General features: G+C 42.6%; 1 protein-coding gene across 1 annotated transcript in view; it reads right to left on the bottom strand.

Annotated features, from left to right (window-relative positions):
• Positions 1-12,170, bottom strand: part of ATF6 (activating transcription factor 6) — a 201,545-nt gene that overhangs the window by 127,762 nt on the left and 61,613 nt on the right. Inside the window, 2 exon segments of the mRNA XM_019465772.2 lie at positions 390-503; positions 5,183-5,314. Of these exon segments, the coding sequence (XP_019321317.2) occupies positions 390-503; positions 5,183-5,314 (246 nt within the window).

Genomic DNA, 12,170 nt, shown 5'->3' with positions numbered 1-12,170 from the left:
CCAACACTGGCAATATAAAAGGGCTAGTTATACCTCTAGAATCGCCGCTCTTCGAACAGTTATCTTCCTAACTTGAAGAAAAAGGTGCTGTCAATGTTACCGCCCTCAAGTCTGACATCCTGAATTTCTATATTAAGATCGTTCTGTAGTTCTCAGATAAGGCATATACTTCAATAGGCAACCCCAATACCCTCACCCGAAGCAGGCCCGTCACCATCTTTAGCAGGTTGGTGGGGGAACTGGACGGCGACGGATACGCCCGCGGTCATCCGGCAAATAAGCAGAGGTCCTCTCAGCCACTCAGCTAATCTGCACGAATAGTTTTCCCGGTTTCAAAGCCGAGCCCGGGAGCCCACTCAGATACTTCTGCAACAGTCTACAACACTCACCTGAGAGATTCTGTGGTGTTAATCAGGGGCTGACAAGGAGGGGGAGGGATATAGAGGAGTGGCTCTTCGCTGAGCACCATCAGGGCCTTGTCATTCGAAACAGAATGATCGTATCTGGAAAACATAAGCACAAAATACATCTCCTTGTGTCTTAAATTCCTAAGCCGTTTGCTATAAGAAAATCATCACTAGCATTAACGTTCTATGGAAATAAAAGTATACGGAGCAATTACTACGTACCAAAAACTAAGGACACGATGGTAACACATGGCCCACAGAGCTGCCGGAACACAGGTGACACGGTAACGGGGGAAGCAGGGGCACAGACCCACTGACAGGAAAGACAGTACCATGAGACCAGGACTCAAGTTTCATGGTCATTCACAATTCTGTGACGACAAAACTAAAGTCTCCCTAAAACCGTGTGTGACAGGGGCAAGGAGAGGCATCAACACCTGCAGGCGGTGAAGTGAAAGTGTTGAAAAGTTGAATATAAATTTTAGAGTCCTGGGGGTGCCTGGGCGGCTCAGTGGGTTAAAACGTCCGACTCTTGAGTTCAGCTCAGGTCATGCTCTCGTGGCTTATGGGATCGAGCCCCACGGTGGGCTCTGTGCTGTCAGCGCGGAGCCTGCTTGGGATTTCTCTCTCCCTCTCTCTTTCTGCTCCACCCCTGCTCACATGTGTGCTTCCTCTAAGTAAATAAACATTTAAAAAATTTTTAAATCATGAAAAAACCTGAATCGCTAATAAAACACCAAAGTAAAGTTGACCAGTCACTCCATTAGCTTCAAAAATCCACTTTCCTAACCGTCACGCTGATCTACACCACGGGAGTTGATATCCAGGGTGTGACGGAGGGAGCACAACCGAGGCTGGACGTCAGAAGCCGAGCTGCGGGCATCACTGCTATTTATTCTCACTCTGCTACCTTCACCTCTCTCACTCAAAACTCTTAGATCGGTCTTAAACTTCTTTACACTCAATGCTCTAGATTTAGAAAACTTGGTATGCTAAAACTCAGAAAGAAAAAATATAAAAACAAAATTAGACACGGCTAGACTCAGTTTTCATTAACTCGTCGAACCAGTATTTACTGCATACCAACCGTGTGCCAGGTACTGCGCTGGGAACCCAACAGGGAACAAGAAAAATGAAGTCTCTGTCCTCAAAGACCTTAAGGGGAAAGAAGGACCAACTATAAGAGAACAAACACATAAAATAAATTCAAAGAAAGAATCTAGGTCGCAAGAGAAAACCTGTGGCAGTGGCTACTTTAGATGAAATGGTCTGAGGAGATGGTATTTAAGTCAAGGCCTAAAGGAAACTACTATAGAAACAGTGGGGAAACAGTGTTCTCGACAGAGGCAGGTGGGGAGAAGGTGGCCGTCAGGAACTCAAAGGAGGACGACACACCAGCTGAAGAGCTGTGAGCAAGTGAGGGAGGCACAAGACAAGCGCAGAAAGACTGCCTGGCTCCTAACAAGGAATTACTGGAACATAACGAGAGGCTCACAGAAGGAGAGAGGTGATAGAGTTCAGTTTACGCTTGCACCCCGCCACCGTACCAAAACTGGATTCGAAGGAGATCAAAGCGGAAACCGGGAGGCCGGCCAAGAGGCAGCTATCATCCAGGCGAGAGCTGCGACAGCACGACTTGGGCGCTGGCAGTGAGATGGAGGGGAGCAAACCAATGCAAGATACTTTTCGGGAAGGTATCAATGGCACCTGTTGAAAGGGAGGAATCAGCGTTCCCGGCAAAAGCAACGACGGAATGAGGAAGACTGTTGTAGAGAAGGGGCTGGAAGATGAACAAGAAGACGGACGCAGGGGTCCACCGTGCACGTGTTAAGTCTGACGTGTTAAAAAAAAAAAAAAAAAAAAGAGAGATGTCAAGCAAACTACTGGCTGGAGGGGTCTGGAGACTCGGAAGGGAAGTCTGGGCGGGAAACACAAATTTGGGAGTTGTCAGGATACGGAGATGTGGGCTGTGCGCTAAATTGCGGATGAGTCACAGAGGCAGAAAGAAAATACCCACAGTTCCAGAGGATGAGGTTTGGATGGAGGAGGAGCCCAGAAAGAGGACTGAAGCAGTGGTCTGTGAAAACAACGGAAACTGGAACCTGGAGCGACACGAGGAAGAACGTCCCGAGGAAGGAGGGACCCCACGGCCGGACGTGGAGGAAAGACCAAGACGAAGACAGAAGTTTCCGCTGAATCTGGCAACACTGAAATAACCGGCCTCTGTGACAAAAATAATTTTGGCAGAGTAGAAAACTAACTTCAAGAGATGAAAGTTACAGACTTCTATGTAAGCCACACACAACAGCTGAGGACATACAGATCATTCTTCCTGCAAGTGGCCCCAGAACATTCTCCACGTCCTCTCTTCTGCCTCTGGGAGTTAAAACGTTTGAATAACACAGAAATGGCAGCACACACAGGTAGTAACAGGTGGCACACACACCACCCTGAAATTAAGTGTTGAGGGAGAAGGGAAGAAAACCTCTCCTTTGCACTTGATAAACTCTAAATGCCTACAAGAGGAGGCTGTTTGCTAGACTCAAAGCAAACAAAAAATACCACCACCACCACCACCACAGACCTGTCTCGTGTGCCTTAGGTTAAAAAATCAGGTCTTCAGACTCAGGAAAATATAACTGCTGCTGTCCATCACAGAAGTCTAAAATTACTTTTGAAAATATATTTTTTATTTATAATTTTATTTCTATGTGATAAACCCTAGTATAATGACTTCTGCACATCTGTGCTCACTGGCTTTTTCTAGCAGCCAAAAATATTCGTTGGAAAAGAGAAAAAAGTCTGATGGGAGAAATACCAGGAAAGGACCTGGGTGGAGCTGAAGGGAAAGGAAAAGGGAGAGTCTCAGCCAATATGCAATCTGGAGACAATCAGATCCACACTAATCCTGAGATGGCCAGCGTTCTAGGCTGCTTGCAAACAAATCATATGGATAGAAAACATTTTAGCAAATAAATCACTGCCGCAGAGGACAGTGCTAGGGAGGGAGAGTTAAGTGATCAAAGCAAGAAGATCACATTGGTGGACTGATACCTATTTCAACTTCCCAAGCTGCTCAATAATAATCTTAGATATTTCAAGAGATTTGCATGTAGCCAAGAATCCATAATCTTGTCCTTTTTTTTTTTTTTTTTTTTTTTTTTTTTTTTTTTTTTTACCACCACCAGTAAGCCGAAACAGGCCATGGTGACTTTGGGGTGGGCAACAGTGGACGGCTTGCATCTCATATACTACTTTGAAAGTTGACAAATTACAGCCTGAAGGTCATTCAAATATCTGGGTCGAACTAGGATCATCAGAGCACCGTGTTTTCCACGTCACCTTACTCTACCACAGACAGATTGATGAAGGTTTCTACTTGTTGTGGTTAGTTCAACATAAATAATATTCTAGTAAAGGCTATCTGAACTTCACTGCAAGTATGCAATCAATAACTCGTTCTACTTTTTAACGGCCTGCGATACGTAGCTGAAGGGCACGGTCTGCACTCTCATAAACCCGAAGACTATCAAATTTAGAACGTAACTTTTGACAGATCTCACGTGGACAACAGAGCTCAAAATTACACGTAGAACATGTAGGGCAAACTTGGACAAATTACTTAGTAAAATTAAAGATACTACTAAACTCTAGCAATATTTAAAGACACTGTTAAGTGAGTAGTAAGATCACTATGTCAGAAGTACGGCTGATTTGGGCACGAGAGAAAAAGCAAGAGACGTCATAGAATATCTTCCCACATTATAGCACCTGTCACGGGTGCTGCATCACACTAACTGACAAGGAACTCTCTGGATTCTCCGCCAAACTTAGCATCGTACTTTACACATTGCAGATTCCTAAAACAACGAACACTAGCATTTTTTCCCAGGAAGGCTAAATGGACACAAGCCCACAGGACTATGGTAATAATTTCATTCAATGGTTTGGCTGTCACAGTAAAAGTTAAAAAAAAAAAAAAAAAAAAAAAAGATTCCCCGATGGCTCTTGGCCTGTAGAGCATCACAGAGTTACAAGTACACAGATCTCTAAGGGTCCTAAAGCATTACACTTTGGCAGCAATGGCTGCCACACTGGGATGTCCCTTGGTTCTGTTAATCAAGGACCCAGCTCCACTTGGCTCTAATAACACAGGGAAATGTTTATCAAAAAGTATACAGCTTTGAAAACGTCCATGACGACCTTCTTCTACTTTACATAACGTAGACCTTGTGTTTTCAAAAAATTTCAAGCCTTTTACTATTTGACAGGCTATAGAGAAATTCACTAAGACAATATTAAACTGTAACAGGGGAGGGAGATCCAACAAAGGTCACAATAAACAAGTATAAATGATGTGATCTGATGACTGCACACAGGTTCAATCATAATCATTCCACCATATCATGTTCATCACAGGACGATACTATTAGATACATTATATGTGTAATCACATGATAATAAAAAGCTGCATTAGAAACATTATATATAATATAATGTCTGTTTACCATATGTGCCTCAATACGTATATTAGTGCACATAAACTGAGATTTTAAGGTCACATCTCTACAAGAATTTCAAAACTTCTCAAGGTTTCAAAAAGTAACTGTATTCTCGGAACTGATCTTAACAGTAAAATTCATTAAGGGCCTCAGTAACTTGTCTGTTCTAACAAAAACTGTGCATAAACTAGTAAATGTAAAGTTATACTATATAATTCTCTACGGCAGTTTCATTAAATCATCTTAACAGACAGAGACATGCCATCTTCTAACCTGTAGCTGTTTTTCTGGATGATACCATCTGATGTGTCTTGCACCTCTTTAGCAGAAAATTCTAGAAGATGCCTCCTCTGATTTGCAGGGTTCACACTAGGATTCTTTCTCCTGGAATCCTGTTCCAACATGCTGAAAATTGTAAAAAGTGAAACAATAATTGAAATAAAAGTAAGTCACACATATGCAAGCGACATTAGCTCTAAAACAAACCACGATTCCCTCACAGATCCACGCACCCAGCACGAACACTAGGTGCAGAAACAAAACAGCATTATCTGTGGTCAGATTCCCCCGCCTGGCATCCTGTCTGTAGGCAAAACAATATTAAGAATAATTTCTGTTAAGTATAAAAAGCACCTCATTTTTAAACAACAGCAGTAATCTGTCCGCTTTGAAAACTGTATAATTACGTTAACTATGTATAAAAAGTAGAAATAAGTACAATAGACACAGAAACAAATTTTAAACTCAGAGAGTAAACTGAAATAAGAAGTCCTCCTGAAGGCGCCTGGGTGGCTCAGTCGGTTGGGCGTCCGACTTCGGCTCAGGTCATGATCTCACGGTTCGTGAGTTCGAGCCCCGCGTCGGGCTCTGTGCTGACAGCTCAGAGCCTAGAGCCTGCTTCGGATTCTGTGTCTCCCTCTCTCTGCCCCTTCCCTGCTCATGCTCTGTCTCTCTCTGTCACAAAAATAAATAAAAACATTAAAAAAAAAAAAAGCCCTCCTGGATGCTGCAAACTAATATTTTAATGAGGGAGTACTTCAAATGAGATGCGAGCTTTTCCCCTTATCCGCAGCCAATTCATTAGCCTTTCGCAATCCCAGATGGCGGGCTAGCAGATAAAAGTAACAAAAAATTATTTTTAAAGATACTTCTATTTTTATTTACATGTAAACATCTCCTATTTACTTCTTTCTCCCCATCTGCCCCAATGCCTTCATTCATCAACGTATGTGCTCTTGGTGGGTGTTAAGTATTTGCAACAACAACAAAAAATATGTGTATGTATATATATCTATATATAGATATATATATACACACACACACACACAAAATATAAGTATATGTATGTAGAGATACATACACACACATATAAAGCAAATACTACAATAGTTGTTAAACACGTTTAATGCATTAATCATGAGCTTAGAAATTTGGCTCACCAGGAAGATGTTTTGTGTGTGTGCACTTCACTGTATAATGCCACGCACACAATTTACGCTAGCTCTATAGTCTTCTTGAAATGAAACACAAAGGCAATCTCCCTAGGGAAACACAAAAGAAGGGGTGCCAGACTCTCCTTAAAGGAAAGTAAGGCTGATGAAAGGGTCACAATTAAGGGCCTGAGGTTCTAAGAGAAAAGGAGTTCTCCGGGGTATGGCAGTTTGCCTCCACATCTGGGGAAAGCAGTGTAGGGGGAAACAGGAAGCAGGTACACCTTTCTAGAATCTTCTTCTGAGCTCTTATTATATTTCCCAATCTCCTCAGTTCCTCCCCCCCAGAATCACTGCTGTCCAGGGACCCTCACACAGCATGCCGTAGCACGTGGACGTCCTGTAAACTCTTCAAAGGTATACCACCAAATGAGATGCCTTGAGGAACATTCAGTTTTGCTACAGCCGAGGATACATTTTGTCCCCATTCCTATCTTTCAGACAGAATGTCGCCGGCAATCCCAACCCTGCTGCAAATAAGGGAAGAGAAAGGCCTAGTGGGGTAGCTAACTAAGGAAAACTTGGCTTGGTGAGTATTTAAGAAAACATGAGATCAGCAGTAAATGATAATTGTGTAGGGAAGACAAACACAGGGTGACGATAACTGCAGAATTTTTTTTTTCTTTTTGCAACTTACTTTTTTGAAAAGGATTTTACTTCTAAATCTTTCAAGCGTGGTGTCAAAAATTCTACTTAGGAACGTACGCTGTAAACAAAACAAAGTTAAGACCTTTCTCGGCAGTTTACAGCATCTCAGTTAATTTAACACCGACACTGTTAGGGACCCATCCACGTAATAACATCCCGGTTTGGGACAAGTTCGCCCTCAACCCCTCCAGAGACCGCCCTAACTACTCAAAGAGCTTAGTTTCCCCTTGTTTTAACTAGAAACGTGCTTCCTTCTAACTTTCCCCTCTGGGTGCTAGTTCTGGGCTCTGCGGCTATTCAGAAGAAGGCTAAAAAGATAAGCAAGCCTTCTTCCAATGTCCAAAGACACAGAACACCTACCTCCCCGCAGGCTCTCTTTCTCAAGGTTGTGGTTTCTTCCCCACGTTCTACTTTCCGGTACACAGTGTCACGCCCCTGTCCTGTTAACACGCCCCTCGCGAGTGGTGTCCAGAACCGACCACAGTACTTCTCAGGTATCATGACGAGTCAGGATGGAACAGATAATTCCTTTCCGCGTTCTAGATCATTCTTTTTCCACTGATGCGGTCTAATATCACACAGGCTTTTTTTGGCAATTACATCAGAAGTTATTTATACCGAGCCTGGTTTAATCAAAATCCCAACTCTCCTCACAAACTGATTTTGAACCATTCCCTTCTTTTCTAATCCAATCCTAAATTTATATAATTGAGCTTTTCTAATCCCAGCAGAATAATTTACATCCACTCCTTTAAAAATATCATTCGGCCTACTAATCAGTCAAGAACTTCTAGGACCCTAATTAGCAAAAGAAATTCTCCTTTTAAGCAAGGATCAGCATGCCATCAACATCCTCAACTGAACTGTTATTCAAATATTGAGAAGAGCAGAACAAAAAAATTGAGCCATGGTGCATGGCCCTGGAGAAAGCCTTATAAAAATTAAGTTTAACCATTTCTGAATTAATTCTATCACACAGTCCAAAATTTCCCACCTTGACCATACAGATGTTACAAGATTGTTAAATGTTCTTCTAAGATGCAAATACAGTACGACAGCAGCTGCCATTTTCTGAGCACCTACTACGTATCAGGGAATGAACACGTAAGTACAAACTGAGGCTCAAAGAGTTTTAACAACTTGACCAAGGTCGTGCTCTAAGTAATGAAAGAAGCCAAGATCTGGACTTAGGATTGGAACTACATTGCTGCATTATGTTGACGACATTTCTCAGAATGACTGATTCATTTATTTAACATGCATTAAATACCTATCATGTTCCAGGAACCATGTACGATGCTAAAGACTCAAAAATAAAAGAAAGGTGAAGATCAAATTACAGTTTAATGTGGGGGGGGGGGAGGGCGGGTACTGATACAGATAAAAGATAATAGAGTGATTAATGCCATAATAAAGGTTGATGCTAAATGCTATGGCAGCATATAGCTAAGGTGCCTGATCTTTACTAAGAGGATCGCAAAGTTATCTTAAATGAACAGCAGTAAATAAACAGGTGGAAAAGGCGGGGGGAGTGAAGGAAGACACTCGTATAGACGGAATGGTATATGAAACAAGCACACGGGTAGAAGAGAGCAGGGTATGCTCAGGGAACTGTAAGTCAAGCAGGAGAGGCTGTGAGGGTGGACACACGCATGTGTAAGCACACAGCAAGGAGGGGTCTGAGAAAGAGAGGAGGAAGAAAGGGGACCAGGACGATAATGTAAGGCTGGATTACAGATGGCCCTGCCTGCCACAGTATCACTGAGTCTAGCAACTTATTCAAGTAACGGAAACACAACTAGCATGTTTTTGGGGCGCCTGGGCGACTCCATCGGTTAAGCAGCCGACTCTTGGTTTCGGCTCAGGTCACGATCTCAAGGTTCGTGGGTTCGGGCCCCACTTTGGGCTCTGCACTGACAGTGTGGAGCCTGCTTGGGATTCTCTCCTCCTCTCCCTGCCCCTCCTCTGCTCGTTCTCGTTCTCTCTCTCAAAATAAATAAATAAACTTTAAAACAAATAATAAACTAGCAAGTTTTGTTCTTGTTTTAATTTTGGCTCTCAGGCATCATATCTCTTCCTTTTCTATTTATTTTTTTAAAGACTTTATTTATTTTTAAGATTTTTTTTTTTAAATAATCTCTACACCCAACATGGGGCTCAAACTTAACAATCCCAAGATAAACAGTCACATGCTCTACTGACTGGGCCAACCCGGGACCCCTTTCCTATCCCTTTCTAAAGCGGAATCTTCCCTATGTACTGTTCAATTCCCTGGTATTATCCCTTGTCTTTCACAAACTGGTGTTACAATCATCTCCTAGTCACCTAGACTACTTAAAAAACAGCAGATTACCAGAACAGCTCCCCTGCTTCCCTACATCCTCGCTAAGGGGTGTAAGCCTTTAAAAAGGAGGCTCCCTCGATAACTCCCACAATTAACTCCCAAGCCAGAGCAGACAGCGAGGGGGACAGAGGATCCAAAGCAGGCTCTGGGCTCACAGCAGACTCACAAACCGTGAGATCAAGACCTGAGCCGAAGTCGGGCGCTCAACTGACTGAGCCTCCCAGGCGCCCCTGATCATTGTTCTTTGGATGATTTGCACCAAAAGATGGGCAGACGTTTCAATCGACAATTTACAGCTGTTACAAGCAAACGCCTTGCGTTTAGCTACCAGTTTAGTTTATTTCACGCGTGGCTGGGCTGCGCCACAGTCACTTGGCAGCTGCACTTGCTGGACATCAGTTGGGACGGTGACTGGTCTGGCTCACAAGTGATCACTAGATTTCACTACTGCCCACACAGGTAATGATTTCACAGGGTAATGACAATTTACCTGTCACGGAGCTACTCTAGTAACTTGCACCTTTTTTTAGCCTCATTTATTATCTACCCGTTGGACGAGAATGTATTTTCAAAGGCAATATATTAAGAAACTTTGTAAACAATCTTTTAAATTTTTTTTATTTATTTGTTTTTGGTTGTTGTTGTCATTTGGCCTCCATTCCTCATACACCTTTTTTTAAGTCTTAAAATGAAATTTCTCGTAAGCTAAACTACAGGCAAGCCAACTGTCCAGTTCAGCTCAAAAGAAACTACAAATGTTTGAACCCTATGAAAAGACCTACAGAAACTAGTTTAATCATCTGAATAACTGCAGATTTCTATTTTCCTTGTTTTATTAATATTTGAAAGACACGAAAGAGCTTTATTTCACTGCCAGAATTCAAGACTGTCTTAGATACAACTGTGACACCACAAGTATTAACAAGGAATTTGACAGTCCTTATCACGGCCAAATGTACAAAGAAGTAAGAGAAAATTGTTGATGTGAACTTTTAGATTCTTGACATGAGAATTTTAAATCATTCAATGTCTCTTTTCGTTAATTCTGGAAAAATTAAATTAATTTTTTTGATTTATTTTTTGAGAGAGAGAAAGAGAGAAAAGAAAGACAGCAAGCAGGGGAGAGGCAGAGAGAGAGAAGGAGAGAGAGAATCCCAAGCAGGCTGCGAGCTGTCAGCGCAGAGCCCAATGCGGGGCTCAATCCCACGAACCATGATCATGACCTGAACCAAAGTCAAGAGCCGGATGCTTAACCGACGGAACCACCCAGGTGCCCCAGAAAAATTAAATGTCTATTGATACAAAGAGATGGCTCAGTCACAGTAAGAGTCAGTGTGATAAGGGCAATGACTGTGTATAGTTGATAACCTTAATAGTCTAATCAAACTCTTCTCATAATGAGCTTAAATTAGGTTCTATTCTGTATTTTAAATAAACTAACAAATATTAAGAAAGCGACAGTCCCTACATCTCTGTGATCAGAAACAGGTTACTCTGGAGGAGATACAACATTTTTTGGTTTTGTTTTTAATTTTTTTTTAACATTTTATTTATTTTTGAGACAGGGAGAGACAGAGCATGACAGGGGAGGGTCAGAGAGAGGGAGATATAGAATCTGAAACAGGCTCCCGGCTCTGAGCTGTCAGCACAGAGCCCGACATGGGGCTCGAACTCACGGACCGCAAGATCATGACCTGAGCCGAAGTCGGCCGCTTAACCGACTGAGCCACCCAGGCGCCCCAAGATACAATGGTTTTAAACCACAAATCAGCATTACACCAATAAACCGCTCAGGTTATGGGCCAAGGAGCCTGAAAGCATAGATTAGTAAACCACAAATAATTTCAATTATCCAAAATTCCAGACAAGGCATTAGAAGAACTGTTACTTTACTCTTTCATTTACAAAATTCTAAAAGCCAACGACTGTCTTAGATGATTGTGAAGCCACTCAATCGTTAAGATATGACACAGCCAATTTTCATACCAAGTAGCTAAGCAAAACACAGCACATTTCCAAATCCATCCCACCCTTTGCAAACCTGCTTCCTTATGGTACAAGTAGGTCAATCTTAAATTCAAGCCATCTCAGCAGGTAAGAATCATACTGGTTCTCATCTCCAGAAGGAAGCCACAAGCTGCAGCCGCTCTGTTGATCTGACACCCACCCGTGAAAACGCGAAATCACTTGAAGCTGCAAAGAGCATGCAGTTCTTCCAGTTTTAATGGAGGAGAGCGGAAAGAGCATAAACTTTGGCGTCAGGAGGTCTGGGTTCAAGGGGTGGCTCCGAGATTCCCCACTTGAGTAGCCCTGGGACAGTTGGTTACCTTCTCTGAGCTGTCAATTCCTCACGTGTAAAAGAGGAAAAATAACAAATATTTCTGTTTCTCAAAGATTCAAGTGAAATGACAGATGTGTTGGGGCGCCTGGGTGGCTCAGTCAGTTAGGCGTCCGACTTCAGCTCAGGTCATGATCTCGCAGTTTGTGAGTTCGAGCCTCGCGTCGGGCTCTGTGCTGACAGCTTGGAGCCTGGAGCCTGCTTGGGATTCTGGGTCTCCCTCTCTCTCTGCCCCTTCCCTGCTCACATTTTTGTCTCTCTCCCTCAAAATAAACAAACATTAAAAAAAGAAAGAAAGAAAGAAAGAAAAGGAAAAAAAAATGACAGATGTGAACATGCTTCTATAAATCAAAAAGTGCCATGTGTCCCAAGGGGGACACAGAGCAGTCAATCGTACAGCTGGTCTTCCTGCCTGTCAGGTTCGGCCTACTCACAACACAG

This window comes from Panthera pardus, unplaced genomic scaffold, assembly GCF_024362965.1.
Source record: "Panthera pardus isolate Hobbes unplaced genomic scaffold, ASM2436296v1 HiC_scaffold_21, whole genome shotgun sequence".
NCBI lineage: Eukaryota > Metazoa > Chordata > Mammalia > Carnivora > Felidae > Panthera > Panthera pardus.
The sequence above is the reverse complement of the archived record's forward strand: the minus strand, read 5'-3'. Positions and strand labels throughout refer to the sequence as shown.